The 19,859-nt window shown below is 39.0% G+C and overlaps 1 protein-coding gene across 13 annotated transcripts in view; it reads right to left on the bottom strand.

Annotated features, from left to right (window-relative positions):
* dnm1a (dynamin 1a) overlaps positions 1-18,633 on the bottom strand; it is a 49,031-nt gene extending 30,398 nt beyond the window's left edge. For 6 of the 13 annotated variants that reach the window (XM_007569337.2, XM_007569313.2, XM_007569297.2 and 3 more), the window contains exons 1-10: positions 18,222-18,632; positions 10,061-10,134; positions 9,786-9,935; positions 9,433-9,636; positions 9,023-9,121; positions 8,052-8,212; positions 7,817-7,959; positions 7,600-7,735; positions 5,150-5,217; positions 3,015-3,153 (exon numbers count right to left, since the gene is read on the bottom strand). In XM_007569337.2, the coding sequence (XP_007569399.1) occupies positions 3,015-3,153; positions 5,150-5,217; positions 7,600-7,735; positions 7,817-7,959; positions 8,052-8,212; positions 9,023-9,121; positions 9,433-9,636; positions 9,786-9,935; positions 10,061-10,134; positions 18,222-18,382 (1,335 nt within the window). In that variant the 5' untranslated portion in view covers positions 18,383-18,632. Of the gene's footprint in view, positions 1-1,661; positions 1,801-3,014; positions 3,154-5,149; positions 5,218-7,599; positions 7,736-7,816; positions 7,960-8,051; positions 8,213-9,022; positions 9,122-9,432; positions 9,637-9,785; positions 9,936-10,060; positions 10,135-18,221 lie in introns of all 13 variants that reach the window. The other 7 variants (XM_007569370.2, XM_007569352.2, XM_007569378.2 and 4 more) reach the window with 4 other exon arrangements.
* Positions 18,634-19,859: the final 1,226 nt, after the last annotated feature.

Raw genomic sequence — 19,859 nt, 5'->3', positions numbered from 1 at the left:
TGAGTTAAAGTCATTAAAAAAATAACTGGAGAATAAAAAGGATCATCTGCAGCCAGTCTCTATCCAACTGTTTCAATAGTAGTGAGTGCAGATACACGAATTTAACTTAATAATGTCACAGCATCATCTTTAAATGCATTTGACGCATTTATGTAAACAATCTGATCTGCCGCTGATTTTTGGACTTAAAATTCTGCAGTACAAACATTACAACTTAGAGATGCCATGTAAGCCACAAATACTCACCTCTACTGCTTTAGAATGTATGCAAGTGCTGCTTAAATGCTGCAGCAATAACCCAATAGTAACAATTATTAATGTTATCTCGCACTATGCAGATTCTCCGTTTGCACTGAGGAAGTTCCTCTCAAATTAAATCTGAGCTCTGTCTTCCTCCGTCTCTGCTCTGCTTCAGCATCGCCTCCAAACGATCTACTTGACTTTTGAGGGAGAATACTTTTTCTGCCATTTTTTCATCTATAAAACTTACCAGATTCACTTTGTCATAAAATATCTAAATATTGTGTTGAAGCAGCCTAATTCCTTAATGCGATGAATGTCTATATTTTTTATTTCAAACTTTAGGCTAGCATAACTACCTGATTTATGTAAAGTATCTAAATATTGTGTTGAAGCAGCCTAATTCCTTAATGCGATGAATGTCTATAATTTTTATTTCAAACTTTAGGCTAGCATAACTACCTGATCTGAACTTTTATATTTAATTACATTTAGGTTAGTGTTTTAGCTTTTTTGGAAACAAGGTTAAATGATTTTAGCCAAAATAAATTAAAGGGTTTCTAGACATTAAGAGATTAAATAATAAATATAATTATCTAATACATGCATTTAATAAGCTGGAAAAAAATAGGGTCAATAACTTGAAGAGTTGGAGACAAATGACAACAAAAATATACTTAAAATCCCAATTAAACGGTGTAAGGATAGACTGATATTTGCTGGGCAAATCTTAAATCTGCTTCTCCTTAAATGTCAATAAAATCTTTATTATTTCTTCTTTTCATTACTTTTTCCAAGCTAATTTATGTAAATGATCTAATTTAAACACATAAGCCTTACACATAGTGAACTCTTAATGCTCCTGTGTTTTTCATTGAGTTATAAACTCCCCATCCTAAAGATTATATGATTAGGTAATGATTAAGTAAAAAAAAAACTTATTGATTTTAATCTTCTTATGGACTCACATTAGTGTCAGTATATGTGTGATATTAATGGTCTTTCGTGTTTTTAAAACACTTTGCTATTACATCATTTATCGCCAAATGTGATACATTATTATTATTACTTTCGTAAATAAGAAACATTTGATCCAAGTTAAAATTACAGTTTCTCAACGAATTATGAACACGCAAATTATAAATCAGCACCCTTATGGCTGTGTTCCCAAAAATATTCAACATCCATGGATTTTTACAACTTACAACTCAGCATTGACAAAATTCAAATTTTTTACTTTAAAATTATTTTGTGGAAATGCTTGATTTGGCAATTTATACTTTACACTTTACTAAATATAAAGCCTCTAATGATGTACTTTAAATCAAAGTAGCTAAAAACATCTCCAGCCATCAGTCTACCCATACCTGTTAGCTTAACAGAGATACTCAAAGTGGCTTCTATTGACTTTGCCATTTTACCTTGTGACTACACTTCTGAATGGTGGAGGTGAGTTCGCTCACTACCATATCTATACACTTCAGTGTAGGCTCCTTCAGCTTTTGGATCTGCTTTTTCACTATGGCCTCAAAGGCCAGGTCAGGGGTGAATAACCCCGTCCTGTTGGGATAAGCAGGCGGCACGAGAGAGGGAGAGAACGGGACGAAAACCAAAAGAGACCAAGAGAAAAGAGCGAGTGAAGGCACCAAATAAAGGGTTGGGACAGGAGATAATTAAGGAGTGAGGAAATTAAAGGTTGAATGATAGAAAAATAAAAATGAAAGGGGAGAATGTAGGACACAAGAGATTGGAGGTGGGAAAAGACAAGAAAGAGGTTGGGGTAGGGGGGGTTGGAAGGACAAACAGCACAGAAGGAAGAAACTGCGAGTGAGACATTTGGTTTTCCCTGAAGCCATTCTAAAACAGGACAGTGCTGGAGTCTCTCTCTACGAGAAAAGAGGAAACAGAAAGAGAAAGACCAGAGAAATAGTTAGAAATAGAGAGATCCCCCAGCTTGAACAACTCCGCCAGCCAAAACTCAAAGCAACACACAGCAAGACTGCAGATGTGCACCTGGACGTTCAGCCAAGACATTCCCCCCCGCCCAGCAACCCTCCCACCCAAAGCGCTGACCCTTTCTCCTCCCATCCTCCGTGTCCTTCGACTTTCAGCTGGAGCCAATTCCCAACATATATTTCCAAAGTTCTCCAAGTGGTTGCAGGCCTGTTGAAATCATTTGGTCACGGTGGATCCATTTGGATAAAGACTTTTTGCTCATTGCTCTTGGCCCAGCTCTGAAACATGCGTCCCCGAGGCACGCCGAAGAGCCGCTAGGCCATAACTTTTCATGGCTGCAGGTGCACGGCTGCAGTCCCACACACGTGAAAGTTTGGAAGCTGACCTCATCCGAGATGGTTGCGGCGGTACAACTTACATCCTTCAAAATGTGCTAAGATGTAAGCAAGGCCAATTAGTACAACTGAAAATGAACAAAACAGAAAACCTGATAGAAATTCGTCTTGAGATTACGTAGCTTTTCCTTGTCAGCAATCATATCCTGATGACTTTCAGCTTCCACACTGGATTTCTTTTCACCGCACAACCATCAACCATATGCAGCCTGTCCAGCCAAACCCGTCTGAAGCAGTACAACAGGCAGGCAGGTACACAGCAGCCCACCCTGCCGCTCCAGACGCCCCCCTCGCTGTCCAACAAACGACAAGGGCTGGAGGTAGCTAGGCGGTTACAGCCACAGGGAGTGAACGACTGAGGGATGAGGGTTGAAAGCAAGACTGAAACATGTGCTAACCACTGTTTGTTTTGGGGGTTTTTACCTTCTTGGTACACTGCCTAACTGTATTGACTAGTTCAGAAATGACCATGTCCACACATTTGGTGCAAGGCTCTTTAATCTTCCCAATCTGCCTTTTCACAATGGTCTCAAAGGCCATGTCCGGGGTGAAGAGGCCAGTTCTGCCCAACACGGAGAGAACAAGCCACAGGACGGCAATAAAAAAAGAAAGAAAAGAAACGACAGAAAGGTGTTGAAAATAAGAGAGAAAGGAAGACACAAGGAGGGTTGGGTGGAGAGAATAATGTTAATTTTCAAGATTTACCCTCCGTTTCAGTCACCAAGCATAATCACACACAACTTTAGAAGAGAAGAAGAAAAATTAAGCAAAAGAAAAATATCTTTTTACTTCCTATGCTAATACTGGCTTATTGAAGATTGGTGCAATCTCAATAAGAGGATATTTCTAGAGATTTACCAACTTATTACAATATTAGCATTGGAATAATACAATAAGTGGAAACTTTCACATTTCCTTTTTGGTCTTTGTACAACATGAAAAATATAAGGCACAACAAAAATGGTGAGAAAATGTAATTTAAATATAATCCAGTTAAATTATTGCAACCATTTGGCAGCACATTGCCAATATTTAATAAACCAGATCATGACTGGTTATGACCAACAAGATAAAATAGACTGTTGTACAATACCAGCAATTTTTAATCCTTTGAGGAGTTTTTTTTTTTTTAAATATATATATAAGAAAAAAGAAAAAGCCCTGAGAAACCACCTGACCTGCCCTAAACTAAAACCAGCTGGTTAGAAACTCAAACATACAATCTTTTTTCTGGTCAGTGAACACCCCACTGCTAAATGCTAACAGACTGTGGCAGCAGCAACACTTTTTACAGTGTTATTTCTTAAAGATGTAAATGTGAATGCTCAGAATTAGCTTGTGCCAGTATCTGTGAAGTCTTAAGAAAGGAAATCAGAATAACATGTCTGCTGATTATTCAGGCTGCCACTTCTAAAACATGGCGTGAAACTTCTGCAGACAACAGGGAGGATATCAAGATCACAGCAAAGCTCCTCCTTTTCATCATTTTGAGCTTTCAATCACATGGAATAAGTTGAAAATGTCAGAATGCTGTTTTTGTGTTAGAATATTGATAAAATCTTGTTTCACTGCGACAGGCAGCGTGACGTCACCTCTGCCTTTCACATAAATAATTCATTGATGCTCCAGTCAGGAATACATAATGCGATATTGTGATGCATAGTTCTTTAAGATAAATTGAAATAAGCTGGATTTTTTTTTTTATATTGATGTGTTCAAATCTGGGCTGCATCTCCAATGGTTTCTATTACTCTGTATAATTATGTTACATTCATCAACATACTAAATTCTCTTAGTCTGAACTTAAATCACATTAGCTAACATTTGCTACTGCTCAGAAAATCACTACGTCAAGGGGAGTGAGAAAAAATAAAAGTAGATGTTTGAATTAATTAAATTAATATTAATAATCTGAAGAGCAGAAGTAGAAGCAAAAACTGAACCAAAGGACCAGCTGATGAGATTAGTCCGATGTTTATCTCTTTTAAAAAGTCAACATTACAGCACATTTAAATACACATAATTTGAGAGAAAGTTCCTGGGCACATTGATTAGAATTAGGATGTTGGATATTGTCGTCTTTTTGCTATTGAATGGTTTTTAATTGATTTCCCGTTCACTGAACTTATTCAGTGATCTGGTGCCTTCAACAGGAAGTGAGAAAATCTGAGAAACATGCTTTCCTGAACTGACGGAAAAACATTTCGAAACCTCTCTTTTGTGTGTGTGTTTTGTATTTCAATAATTGGCACCGTCTAGATTTGTATTTTTTTTTAAAGAATGTGGCAGCTGCTGGATTTTACCAACCAGGCAGACGCCAGCATCGATCTGTGAGCGCATGAAATGTCCAAACTTGAAGGTGTCTTTTAATCACTATCCGATTTCCAGACTCCCATATTTGAGTGTATTTTGATATCATCTGGAGGCAGAGCAATTTGTTTTAAGAGGTCTTGGCTCAAAGTGCAGCAGCATTTAGAACAGGCAGCAGTAATTGACAGAAAGAGGTAGAGGGAGGTTAAGTGAGGAAGGACAGAGAATAAGTTGAAAGGCGGACGTGCCTGATTCCATGAATGTTCTTGATTGCGTAGCTGATTTCCTTGCGGAGTTCTTTCTCGTCAAACTCCATCTGAAAAACAGGCGGAGAGGAAATTAAACATACACACACTCACGCACGGTCGATTCTGGCAAACAGGGGGCAGACATCACGGGAGTTCATCTATTAACCTTCAAGCATCTGTTTTTAATATATTTGACCAGATATTTCTTCTTTATTTAGTGCAACGCCACATTTATTACCTGCATTCCTGAAGCAAAACGTTTTCTTCGGAAACACTCTCAATAAACACATAAAACATGATGATTAATCACCCAAAGCTTCCTGGAGTTTCAGTCCACCCTCTGGTTAGGAAGCAACCTGCTCTGTCCTCGGTGGGAAACCCACTGGGAAGTTTTATGTTGCCTCAGTCAACTTACAGTGAGTTTTATATCCACAGAGGGAGGTTGAGAGAAGATGCAAGAGAGAGCTGGGAAACCAAGAGGAAAAGGCGAGGTGGAAACGATCTGGCTATGTAAAAGGAAAGGAAGTGAGGGACAGGTACGTAGAGGGGATATTTGAGTCACGACCATCATTCGTCAGATGGATGGTTCAACGTCTCGCAGCAGGAAATCCACAGGTTTATTTGGATTGGCATTGCTCAAATGAAGGGGAAACTCCTGCTCTTGTGCCTGAGTGGTCTTTGCCATGATTTACTGACACACTAAAGGGAACTGAGCAGTCATTGATGTTGTTATTTCCACACTTGTTTTTCCTGCTGTGAACATTCAGATTTAACCTGATGTAACAGATGTTTGGGTTTTTTTCTATGCGAGGCCACCGAGTCCAAAAATATTCCCAGACAGGTCAATACAAGGGTATTTAAAAAAAATCCTAGCACAGACAAACCAATCTTTACCTTTTTGCAACATGACATGTACAAGCTAGGAAAGAAACATTCATAGGAGTAAGTATAATTTTGTCAAGTTGGTTCAATCTAATACGAAATATCTATAACAAATGTTTACATGTTTGTGTTCTGTGCATGGTTTTTTTCTTGCAACTGTCACTGCTTACTTTCATGAGCACGCCTTACAGAACTCATGAAAAAGTCGAGCAGGTTACAGGGGAGTTGCAACAATAATAAACAGCTCTCTTGGGAAATTTACAAATACAAAAAGCAGCATCTGCTCATGTACCGCCATGCAACTAAACTGCATCAAACCTCCCGTTCCCAAGACCCTTCCACCACCTTTTCGAGCCCTCCGGCACCCAAAAAGACAAAAAGTCGCATCATATAAAAGGAAAAACGTATTCTGTCTCATACAACCCCCCTGATATAAACCATAGGTCTCAAGAAATTACGAAATCACTATGGCAAGATACTAAAATGTCCCTTGTGAGGTACAGCATGTACAGGACTGACAGCTTCCTTCCTAAGTTTGAACCTCTGTAAATCTATTCATTCATTCATTTTGCTTTGTTGGTCATGTGGTAATGAATGAGCCATTTTAAAAGTTTATAGCAAAGTTTACTCAGAAAGCAATCCTTAGAAAGCTGTTGTGAGGAGCATCAGACACCCTCAAATTTGTGAAAAGTTTTCTAAGACGTGTGAGGGAGATGCAGCACTAATGTAACACCTAAAAGGTTGGTTGAGTTTACATTTTGTTTTGTTTTGTTTTTCTTCGCTTTCCTCTATCTTGCTGTAATCTGCTAAGAGATCACAGTGAACGAAAAACTGTTATGAACTGAGAAGGATCGAACCAACTCTGAGGTAGAGGAGGATGGAACTAAAATTTTGAAATGAATTCTAATATTTATGTTTTGCATACAAGCTAAAAATGATAATTAAGAGAGACTTTGTCAGGCTTCAGAGAGTGACGAGACTTCTTTGGGTAAAAACACAATGTGTGAGCTGAGACATGAGTTTGCTCCCCGACTTTTAAAAAAGGGGAATAAAAAAAATCACAAAAGAAACACAAATCTGTTATTGCAATGGTTCAATGCAATAACTGAATGCATTGAATTATTTTAATCATCAATGTACCCCATAAACTAAGGCTGTAATTATCTGTTGTACAAAAAGATTAATTTATGTGAGCTGGAATCGAAGGGGGAAAAAAAACAGATGGGACTAAATATGAGTCTGGAAAATGAGACCATAAAAGTCCAGCTTTAACAGATTTGTATAAAATTATTAACAACGTAGTTTTACAACCATATTAAACAAATGTTGCAGATTAGTTTCCATTTACATCCTGGATCTTGATGTCATCATTTTCTATTCATGTTATTATTATTATTATTTTTTTTTTTTTTGCATCATAAAAATGGAGCGCCAAACATCCTAGCATAAAATCACCTCCTTTTGGGATCTTAAAATAAAAAGAAATAAGTGGACGTTATTTATTCCGAGAGCAGGAAAAGTATTATTGGCGCAGATTGTTGCATGCACGCTCTTTGCAGAGTCCCCACCTTGACCAGTTCGAAGGGGAAGCGCTCGTGGAAGATGCGATTGATCCTCGCGCCGCCCGACAGCTCGGCCGTGTCAATCTGGTCTCCGGAGCCCTCTATGCACTTCTCAAAGTCCACTGAAAACTGCTGCACCATTCTGCAAGAAGATACGGATGCAAGCATCGGCAAAGCATCCACCTAACCTCAAGTTTAAAGTCAAATCTGTTCGTCTGCTTACTGGAGGAGGGCCTTGGTTTTGCGGGACGGATCATCGGGTCTGAAGTTCTTGTACTCCTCCACCTCCTTCTCTATGGAGAGGAGCTGACTCTGCAGCTTCGCCCGCAGACCCGGCAGGGTGTCCCGGATGTGGTTGGTCAGTTGCTGTGCAAGTTAAAAGGTCGCCGTTATCAATTTTAGGTCAACGTTGGGTAAAATGAGAAACGGCATAGAGCAACATGCTCCCCCCCCCTTACCTGATTGAGGACTTTCTGGAGGTAGGGCGTGCCCATGCGTTCAGCCAGGTGTCTGTAAGCAGGGTGGGTGAGGAAGAACTTCCTCTCAGCAGCCATAGCAGCATTAATATCCTTCTTTCCGTCAATGTCCTTCTGGCTCCTGTTAACCACGCCGATGTAACCTGGATGCAAAATATCGGCCTGAGTCTAAAAGGCTGAGATTTACAACAAGGGGGGAAACTGATCCAGGTAGTTTTAGGACTTCCTTGAATTCGAGACAAGACAAAATGAGAAGAGGAATCTTGGTTATTCTTTAGCCAACAAGTGGATCTAACTGATTCACATGCGCTTCATGATGCAAGCCTGAGTGAGACGCAAAAATGTTATTGCAAACTACAAGATTTACGTTCGCCATGTTTTGAGGACACATAGGAGAAGAAATGGAGGAAGAAAAAAAACTAGCTGGGAGAGTTCAGGGCAAAAGGATCCCATTTCATCTCCAGTTAAACTTCCTGATCCTTCACTCTGGTAAAAGTCATTTCATGCTCTATAACTAATGCAAATCCGAGCCAACGGCCTTGTAAATCAGAACATCCGCGACATTAGCCGGAGAGCAGGCTGGAAAAAAACAAGGAACATGAAAATATTCAAAAACACATGCCTGGGGTCTGACCAAGTGTCAGTGGAAAAGAAAAGATTGAATCAGCAACAACAAAAACCCACAAGACAGACACAAGATCTTTTCCACAGGGAGATTTTCCCCTTTAAAAAAAAAAAAAAAAAAAAAGCACTCTCTTCTCCAACTTCATGACTTGATTTTTTTTTTTTAAACTCAGATCTGATTTATTTCTGTCTCTCCTCTCATTTTCTTATTTTTCCCCCTTCTTAACCGGCTTTGAATATGCCTGCCTTTCTACCACAAGAGGGAAACAATGTGTCACTGCGCTTCCCTGAGGTGGGGAAAAGAAGAATGTTTATTTGTGGGCTCTCACCCCTGCGCAGGGGAAGCAGCTTGTTCTCCAGGATGTCTTTAGCGTCTGTCCCTTCGTCCATCAAGTCCAGCTTGGTGATCACCCCTATGGTCCTCATTCCTACAGGTTGTAAACAGATTGAGCAGAAATACATTTAATAAACGCGACGTGATCACATGAATGTGTGGAAAAAGGGGTTTGACCAGAAATATTGGGTTTCTAAGTACAGAGTATGGAAGATATTTATATTTCCGGATTTAAACCATGTCCAGTACACTAAACGTGTTTAGGATCCCTGACAATAATGACTATTCAGAACAATAAATACTTTTTTGGTTAAATTAGTGAAATTTGTATTTTCTTTTAGTGAAAGCATTTGATTTTTCCTCTGTTGTGTCGACGTCTGGGTTTGCTGGCATGCACGTCCTCACCCTGAGGGTCGACCTCTTTGGCAATTTTTAAAGCATCAGAGTTGGCCAGATCTGAGTTGGCCGGGGAAACGGCCAGCATGAGGCAGTTCTCCTTGGTCACAAACTGCAACAGCATGTCTCTGATCTGAGCCTCGATGTCTGCAGGCTGGTCTCCGACCGGCACCTTGGTCATTCCCGGCAGGTCCACCAGCGTCAGGTTCAGCACTGCGAGAAGGAGAGGGAACAGAAGAGCCGAGATCATTCAAAACAAAATGGACTATCTCATCAAATTAGCTCTTGATGAAGTAGAATTTATCATGCAGAGCCTCATAAAACATAATTGAATCTGTGTATGATGCAGATGTCAGACTTACCATGAGGAGAGTAGACACGCAGGTTGATGGGGACGGGGGAGATGCCCTTGTTGGCTCCCGTGATGCGGTCAGTCTCCGCCTCAATCTCCTGTCGCACCTCATCAAAATCTGTGAATTTTTTGCCCTTGCAGTGGAGGAACTCTGCATATTCTGAGTTAGAGCATTAAAAAAAAGTCACATTAGTCAGTAATGGAAGCAGACAAGGTTCTCCCTGCTTTGTTATCTCTTATCTTGTTTTTAGCTAAGATTATATTTCTAAGAATCATGTGTTTCACCTGTAGGGGAGTTCATCAGCTGAAGAACCAGAGGACGTCGGGTCACGATGCCAGAACCACGAGGAAGGAAATCCCTGCAACACAGAAACGAAGAACATGTTTAATGATCAACGTAACATAAAAGGTTTCTTTTTTTTTTTTTTTTAATAACTGCAAACGTTAACATTGCCTGGCTTGGAAGAATAAAAGTTGTTTTTATTCCCCTTTTCATTTATTTATATTTACAAAATCAAACACTGGTGATTGTTGACTAATTTCATTAGTAAAATAATATTATTTATTTTTTTAAATGAAAAATAAAACGAATTTGTAACATAAATTAATAAAATACAATTTAGCTTTTATTAAAAAAAAAATCACTATCAAGTTAATAAAGTTACATTTGAATAACAGCAGCTGGACTTTAACAATTTAAAAAGGAACGAAATGAAAATGCTCCGAAATGAAATATAAAAAACCCTTAAAATAAAGATAAAACAAATCCTTGTCTTTACATTCTGTCACTTGAAATATGGGAATTACCTGATAGGAAATATAAATAATCATTTTTGCTTTAGAATACAATTTTTTTTACAGACTTCAAGTGGAGCCTGGTCTGGATTATCATAAGTGTGGGAGGAACATGTGCTTGTGACAGCATAAGAGGTTGTTTCCACACTTATAACAATCAGGACATTTAGATGCCTTCTTGTGTGAAGTACACTGTTTTCTTTTGCTACTTATGCAACCTTGGTGTCAACTGGCCTGCAGCGCTGCAGACACTTCAGCCAGCTGGCAAGCCTCTTGTCATTCCCTGATGCGTAATTAAGGTGCTGCTGAACGTACATTGTCTTCAGTTTTCTAAGAATATTGTTTGCGTGTTCTTTTCACATTGACTACGTATGTGCATATATAAATGTTTTAAACGTTCCATTACATTACAAAGCCAAAGCTGTGCAAAACAATCTGCCACCAAAGACAGGAAACTCTGAAACAAACATACAAAAATATGCAAGCATGTGTATGAGAAGCAGCTGCTTTACATGCACTGTGTAAAAATTTCACTTTATATTACATAATACAGTTCATACAGACATTTGCTTTCAAGCTTTTGCTTCTTTTGATTCTGATGAAGATTGGAGTATTACAGTTGAGCAACAAAAACGTTTTAATACATAAAGGTCAAGGTTCAGGTTCTTGCAAACATCACTTTATTAGTACGAGAAATACATTCAAACAAAGTGTTTGTTCTACACATAATTTGGTCAGAAATGTTTAGCTAAATGACTCTTCACACCACGATATGTTCTGATGTAAACAAAAAAACAAAACAAAAAAACAGCTGCATCTATGTAATTCTACCAGTAAAACTACGTACAGATTAAAGTGACACATAATTAAAGTAACCTTTCTGAAATATCTATTGTTTATTTCAAATGTCTTTATTTTGATATATTTTATTAAAGATGTTATGCAACAAGGGCATGAAAAAGGAAGGAAAATTATATGATGTAAGAATTCATTTAATATATGTTATTCTGCTTTAAAGGGAATCCTTTTCTCTGGTAGCCTTTCTGTGTCCCATCGGCTCTACCTGCCAGCACATTTTTCTGAGTGGTGTTTCCTCCCCCGCCCCTTTCCTCCTAGTTGGACACTTTTCACAGAGGACAGATGGTCTAAACTGCAGGTCTTCCTCTTACACATTTATTCCACTTAAACTGGCAGCCATCCTCCAATTAATGAGCAAAGCCACAGACAGGGTTTTTACATCTATGTGTTTGCCGACAGAATAATACATTTGTCGCTCTGTAGCGTTACATAAATCCCTGATCATTTCACTAATTCCTTCAGGAAAGCTTCCGCCCCCATCAGTGTCCTCTATTGTTAAATCTCCCGCAGAGACGTGGGAAATGAAACAAAAACACCCACACAATCCTTTCATCGAGGAGACATAATAATGTAAGACAGATTATTTTCTTTTTTATTTTTCATAGTTGCATCAACCTACTTTTGGGAGAGCACTTAGCAGTTGTACAATCATTAATCAATACCTGTCTCAGTCCTAACAGAGTCTCTGGTGGCTCCATTTATCATAACCGCTGCAGCAGAGACTCAAATCTCCTTCAGTTTTGCAGATTTGTGATTATGCTGCTGCAATGAAGATTACTGTCCTTTTAGGCTTTTTAGAAATCCTTGCATGTGGTGCCAAAATATGTCTGTGTCTGTAGAGCTTTTCTTTAGAAAAAAAAAAAAGTATCTTATCTCTGGGGTGGAAGTGCAAAATCTGCACTTACTCGTCTGTAGGTTGTGAGGAGTTTCAGAAACAGGTTCTGTTTTGTACATTTCTTGTTTCTGCAGATCTGGCAATAATGTGAACAGTGAAATTCAACTCAGCTGTCCAAAAATGTATTTATTTGCAGTTGATGCCTGATTTAACAAAGGAAGCACTTTTTTTTTTTTCACATAGGGCTAGACTGGTTTGGAGTTTGTTTGGGGAACAAATTCTATGAATCAGATCATTTCAAAACTGTACGTTGAATTTAGAATGGATATATTTTTCAGCTTTATTTCGAAGCAGTTTGAAGCTCTGAAACATTGAAGTGTGATAAAAAAAACAAGATATCCTTTATATATGTTTATATATAAAGCAGCACTTTATGTGTAGCTATGGACAAGTGTCTAGCAAAAGCCAGTAACGTATTGTTTTCTTTAATTTTCAGTTAACTAAAGTGATGCACAGCAGATTGTGTTTTTTCATGTAGAATGGTTAGGCTTTTTTTGTTATGATTTAACATGATTTTTAAATCATACGTTGCTTTTTCTTGTTATTTTTCTCAGGCATTAACAGTTTTACAAATTCAGTGGAAGAATTGGTGGGTTTACGCATGTTCCTTTACATCCTCTTCCTACTGCTTTATGTGAGACATATATTTTTTTTTACGTCTAATAACCTGGACCTGGCGCTCCTCTGTTGGTCGTGTTATGTACATCACCTCACTTCCGACTCCAGACACAGTCGGACACTGAGCCTCGTCTAATCCTCCTCTAATGCGTGGAGTGTTACGAGTCCTGACAGTAATGAAGCAGCACAACAACGTGTGTGTTTTTCCCCCCACAGGCTCTAAAATTAGAGGATGCTTCTAAAGTGATGAATAAGTAATGCACATATACATATAGGATAAAGGTTGGCGGTAAAGCCAGCTGCTCTCCTTGCGGCTGTGTGGTGGGAATAGAGGGTTAGGTCACATCCAATGGGAGAATGTATCGAAGGCAAGCAGAGATTAGTGCTAATCCCCTGTAGCAGTGCCTCAATAAATGATGTCCTCTTCCCCCACTGTCTCTCAGTGAATGCTGTCTCATCCTACCTATATTCAATTCTGTTTCAATAGTTTCACACATTTAAAAGCTACTTCCAAGACCGCAAAACGAAGAGTAATGACACATTTTACAACCTCCATGAACTTTCTCAGAGGTTTCTATGAAAAAATGCACATGTGTAACTTGTGATTTTTACTTTCGCAATCCTATATATGTACTTATCCAAAATAATTTTAGAAAACATCGTCCCTTTAAATTTGCTTTGTTGGGGCAGCAGCATCAGAGCCAATGACTTAAAAAGGCTCAGAAAATTACTGACAACCCTGGGCATCCTCTTCATGAGACTGCTTCCCCACAGCAGAGTGTCTTCGGTCAGAGGCTTCAAGAGAACCGCTGTAATACAGACCACTGCAGGAGAGTCCTCCTATCCACAGCCATCAATGTCTACGACTCTTTGAGGAAGATAATGTGATTTGAGATGTAGAACAGAATTTAATATTTCAAAACTGAGATAAAGGTTTCCTACAAGAGTGAGCTCAATTTTTCTTTGAATTTTAAAATGTAATGATTTAGTAATGCAGCATTTAATGTGGGCAACAATTCTTAGAAAACAGAACGGGTTACTTTTTCAACAGGGATCCCACGCCATGTTCTTCCTTCCGCATTAATAAAGACGGCATCCCTGCTCCTAATTTTAGACACAATAAAGCGTTTCATGCAGCTGCAGTCCACTGTCCTGCTCCTCACTTCCAGGCCTCTGCCTCAGCATTATGTAACACAACACCATCTTCATATCATCAGCTTAACATGGGTGTGGGAACGGCGATGGCAGCTGGGAGCGAGGAATCACAGGCTGTAGTTTTACAGCGAGGTATTAGGTTGTGCAAGTCAGCAGGTTGGATAAGCCGTAAAAAAAAATAAATTAAAAATGCTGCTGCAACATCAACCTCCACAACTGTCTGCATCCCAGGAAAACATTTATCAGTGTAAAACCTTTGTGTTTCCCCTCCATTTACGCCACACTACCAGTTTCTGTTCGAGTTCATCGTTCCTAACGATAGGAATTAGAAAAAGTGTTGTTGTGCATGAATATTTTGAATCGAGTTAAAGAAACTAAAACTTCTTAACAGTATTTCTGTAAACTGACGAAATAACTGGAAGCTGCAGTAGTACGCAATTTTTGTTGGGTTTAAGAGTTAATAGAAAGAGAGAGAAGAAAAAGAGAGAAAGAGCTGTCCGTGGTTCTGAAAGTAAGCAGCATGTGAAAGTAATGACTGGGATGGATGAAAGGTTCAGCGCACTAAATTTAATCCGTTCTGGAGCCAAGAGAGAAATATGTCCCATTATTAAATGCAACAGTGTTTCACTCAGAGTCCCAGTATCAGAAGACATCTTCATGTTTACCCACAATGCAAGCTAAGTATAGCTTTTGCATGACTATAGGTTCTCATTTCAGGATTTACATTTTAACACTAGCTTTTTAACAGATTTTTATTTCACTTTAGGATAAACGAATCACTCCTCAAACTACACAAAACTGATGTTCAACTCCAGGTCCTAATTGCTGCTTTATTGTGTTCGGCACAAGAGACCCGCTTTGTCTGAGATAATTAGACTCTGGTGAGTTTAAAATACTAACTGGATGACAGTCATAAAAGGCAGACAGTGGCTTCGCTCATCTCTTTATTAATGAAAGACAATATTATTTACATTCAAACCTGTGCTGTTAGTGGGAGGTGTGAGAAGACGTTTTTAAGTAAAGTAAATTGTTATTTTATGTGTATTATTTAAATATGAACAACGTTAGTAGGTTGGATCTACAAAATGATAATGACAATGATGGTGATGAGGATGATGTGTTCTTCTGTTGGAAATCGTAGATATTTTCTACCAGCTCCGACAAAGACACTTCTGTATAAATAACAACAATACATCAAATAAAAAAAATGGTGTCTTAATCACCTGATTAATTTACAACTGCAGTGCCAATATGTCTTCAATTCAGCATCTTGCAAAATCTGAACCCTGCTATTACTCTCTGCAGCTGCGACTTACGCTGTCATTTTCTGAGAAAAGCAAAAGCAAATGAAATATTTACTAGAATAAAAAATAATGCAGGTCATTGTGAACGGAGATAAACTCTGCCATCTAATTCAGACCAATTAAACCACTGAGATATGATTTGATCCAACTGAGCCGAATATACATGAGCAGCTATAGAAGGCTGGGAAATTAACAATGCTTCAGACTGATAGTAAACATTAAATAGAAACAGCAGGAGTTCGACATATATCAGCAGAGAGGACTTGAGGCAGAACCAATACAGTGAAGGACAAACGAAATGATGCTTTTGATGCAAAATAAACTAGCAACCTTTGACTCTCCTCGTCCTAGAATCACGCCTGCCAGGTGCACAGCAGCGTGCATTTCAGAGACAAAGTGCTTGTTTAAATTGAACTTAACTGAACTCCTTTTAAACGACTTTTCTTTTAAACGAAAGGCTTTGCAAAAGAATGCAGAAAAACAATTGTTCTAAGCCATTTCTGGCATGCTTCAGTGCTGGATATCAATTGGAAAACTGTCACGGGATGCACAAAGCCTCAGTTGTGAAAGAACTGTATTTTGAACAAAGAGTGACAGAAACAGGAAGTTAGAAATGGGAGAAACAAAGATGTGTGAACACACTCTGTTGTATGCTTTTATTGGTTTAAATAGATAAAAGAGGCAGAATAATTAAGTGGTGGAGGCGGAGCAGCATCTGAGCAGCTGAACTTGACAGATAAAAACACAATCGTTTCTGTTTTACACTGTAGTTAAAAAAAAGAACTGCATATCCAGCAACTAAAACATCTGCTGGAAAGATTTGCGTATCTCTTTGGAAGAGGTTTTCAACTTGCTACCAAGTCTCCAAGGTAAAGAGACACATTATGAGCTAGAAGCTGTTACTATGACAACAACAGTGCGAGTGCAGAGTAGCATTTTCCAAAATGAGTGTGAAGAGAGCTTTAATCACTTGAAAAAAGCAAAGTGTTACTGAATCAGGGTCTTTCTATGAGGTGTAAAAATTACATAGAGCAAAAGAATGCTTTTACAACAACTTCAAACGATTAAACAGGAATAGGAATCTAAGATAGTATGTGATTATGGCAAAAAAAAAAAAATCACACAAAATGAAGAAAATGTGTTTAGAAGTGAAAGAAAGGAGGGAAAAATACCAGAAGCACCCATAAAAAAACTGAAAAAATATTCATGGAAATTGTAGAACTGAATGAATAAAGAGAACATGATATTAACAATTTACAAAAAATCCAAATCTCAAGAGAAAACCAAAAAAGTAAAGATATTTTAGGAGACAGTTCCAATCAACTGGAAAAATATAGTGTGAATGTGGGTAATTTTAAAAATAATATCCGACCAAAAGTTACATCCAACCATACTTTATATTATGTTTATGATTCGGTATCCCATATGCTGTGTAGCTCTAATATTCCCTGTCTTGTTCCTTTTTTATTTTATATTTTATCTTTTATTTTTTACTTTTTGGTGACTGTAATTTTCTTCCATTACACAAAATACTTTGTGATTTTCTGCATTTTGCTTGTGGTTAGTAAAATGACTGCATACTTACATTCATCTTGTGACATGTTTTTACTTTTTAGTGTTGTTTGGCTTCTTCCTTGAGTTTTGTTCACTGCTGTGTTTTGCACTTGTGTAGTAAATTTGTTCGTTGGAATATAAGTGTTTATTATAATTCCCCTTTGAGGCACACGAGAGCATCATTTGTAGATTGTACAGACATGCAAACAGGAAACGTGGCTCGCCTGCTCTCAGTTAGGATGGGGGTAAGCTGCCACCAGGTGAACTATGAGTGCACCTAAATCAGAGAATAACAGATCAGTTACAAATCTTTGAATTAACTCACAAGCCGGGTTTGGACATATGTGTTGTTCCAGAGAGGTCAATTATTACTATGATGTTGCTTTTTTTTTTTTTTACCCCATATGTGACTTTATCTTGTTCACTTTAAGATATAATGCTGAATCACATCGACTGAATCCTCCATTAAACATCAAAAAACAAGCAAGCAGATTCTTTTTTTTTCTCTCCAAGCAAGCTGGTTTCACCAATGCTGCTCTGTGTGCAGTAAGCTTTACTTCCAGCATTATAAACACTGCTAGACAGATGGTTTGAGCTGAGCTGAAAGGGCTCAAAGCTCAGGTGGACTCATTTTCCCCTCACTGCAAGGTCACCGTGCAGCGACTGCCGCACAACAGATCAGATTTGCTCCGCTTTGCTTCGTTTCGTCTGTTTCAGCAGAAACTCCAGCTCTGACAGACAGAAAAACAAACTGGACACGGTCTGAAAGCCTCGAAGCATCAGTTCTGCACACTGTTCTGCGCAGAATTAAAACAGCCTGGAGAGGGAATCACTCTAAAAGCAACACAAGCAAACAGAAACTGTCTCCCGTTGCCAGAAAGTCAACACCCGCACTTATTTGACTCTCTCAGGATCCCAGGGGGATTTGTGCTCTTTATCGAGACAATAAAACATGTTTTATACAAAACGTACTTATTTTTTTATACTATGTTGCCTAAAAGGGAATTCTGGTCCGTGAATGCATCATGCGGGAGTAAACAGATAAACTTCACCGGGGATTTATGTAGGCCTCACAAAATAATCTGCTTGCCAGCGCGCTGCCAGTGACAGAAAGTGCGCATAAAACCCGAGTAACTCAGATGCGCCAGTTTGGTCAATCTAACTCTTTGGTCAATGTGTCCTCTGACAACCTGTCCCGTAATGGAGATGTAAACTGGGCCGCCTGCGGGAACGCACATCCCTCGCTGCCTTGGATAAAGCTACTTACTTCCCGACGAAGTTCTCCAGAACCGAGCTCTTCCCCGCGCTCTGGCCGCCCACCACGGCGATCTGCGGCAGGTCCAGGTTCGCGTTCTGCCCGATGGCCGAGAAGGCATCTTGCATGCGGTTCACCAGAGGAATCAGATCCTCCATTCCCCGGTTCCCCATCTTTGCGGTGCTAGAGGATAGTCTATCCTCCTTGTCAGCGTCGGAGCGGGTTTATTTATCTATTCTCTTCGTCCCCGCAGGCCACCCTGTCTTTCAGAGAGAGCTTTATGCTTTTGTTTTTATTTTACTTCTCGCTTTGCTCCCTCATTTGTGGGTCTTCCTTGGTGTGTCAGATCACCTCAGAGAGATAGGACTCTTTCCACGATACTCCTCTAACAAGCACCGCGGGGAGGAGGAGAGGGAGGGGGATGATCTCTTCCATCGGCGGATCCCTGCAGTACATAAAATGAACCACCTGGTGGCGTGTTTTATCAAAACATTTTTGCTGAGTTTCATAAATACCATTTCATAGTGTCATTCTTGCATAATTAAATCGTGCTTAATTGTTATACGCGCATACATTGATGTTCATTTGTATCAAAAGAAAAACACTTGAAGTCAGAATTTGGTTTCAAAATAACAATCAGAATCAATGTTCTTTATTAATGACAAAGGACAAATTATTAAGTTTAAAATTATGTAAATAAAAAAACTTCAAATTCAGAGAAAAACCCCTAATTCGTTGTTGTTGTTGTTTTTAAATAAAACAATACAAATAATAATTTTGCAATTCTGTTTTGATTTCTGGGTCAACCGCTAAGGGGCGATATGATCCTCCACTTTCTTTTATTTTTTGAGTCTGGTTTGGATTTCAGGAGAGCAGGTTTGCAGCGAGTAGTTAACTCTGCATTATGACTTTTGCTGGATATTAAACCAGCGTTCCCATTTTGTTCCTTGAGTCAGAATTTAAGGAGGCCTGAGGTAAAATGCAAAAGTTATTTTAGACGGCCATATCATTGTAATAACTGGCTAGGTGAAAGCTATGCTAAGCTAACCTGTTGTTTTCAGTGTGGGTGACGGCTAACGTAACATTAGCTTCGCTCAAATTAAAACAGGTGCAATTATTATTAACTAACTATTAATACATTGCTTCTATATGATGACGCTGTAGTCTGTTGAAAAATATGTTAGTTTACAACATATTTTCTTTCTGAGCTGTTTTAAGGTGGTAAATTAGTATAAAGTTAACGTAAATTATCTACGCTAACGTTAGCACGTAGCCCTGAAATATGAGAGCAGCGTGAAATCTGAGTCTGTGCGCAGGGTTAAAAAGTGTGTTTGACAATACGCAGCGGACTCAAGGACACATAAAAACTAGTCTTTCTTCCTCTGCATCAGGGTTCCCATGCGGTAGGGACGTTTCCATTACTCTTCCTGTGTCTGACATTTCACTGTGAGCCGGCGGAGGATATTGTTATTTCTGCAGTGATGTTCAACCCACACATCCATCAGCAGCAGCAGCAACAACAGCAGCAGCAGCTTCACCAACACCTGCGACAGCTGCAGCAACTTTTCCAGCAGCAGCCTCCGCCTCCTCCCCCAGCGCAGCCGCCTCCCGCTCACCATGTCGGTCATCACCACCAGACTCCGCGGTAAG

This window comes from Poecilia formosa, unplaced genomic scaffold, assembly GCF_000485575.1.
Source record: "Poecilia formosa unplaced genomic scaffold, Poecilia_formosa-5.1.2 Scaffold6, whole genome shotgun sequence".
In the NCBI taxonomy this organism is placed as follows: Eukaryota; Metazoa; Chordata; class Actinopteri; order Cyprinodontiformes; family Poeciliidae; genus Poecilia; species Poecilia formosa.
Note: the sequence above shows the minus strand (reverse complement) of the source record. Positions and strands in the feature narration are given on the sequence as shown.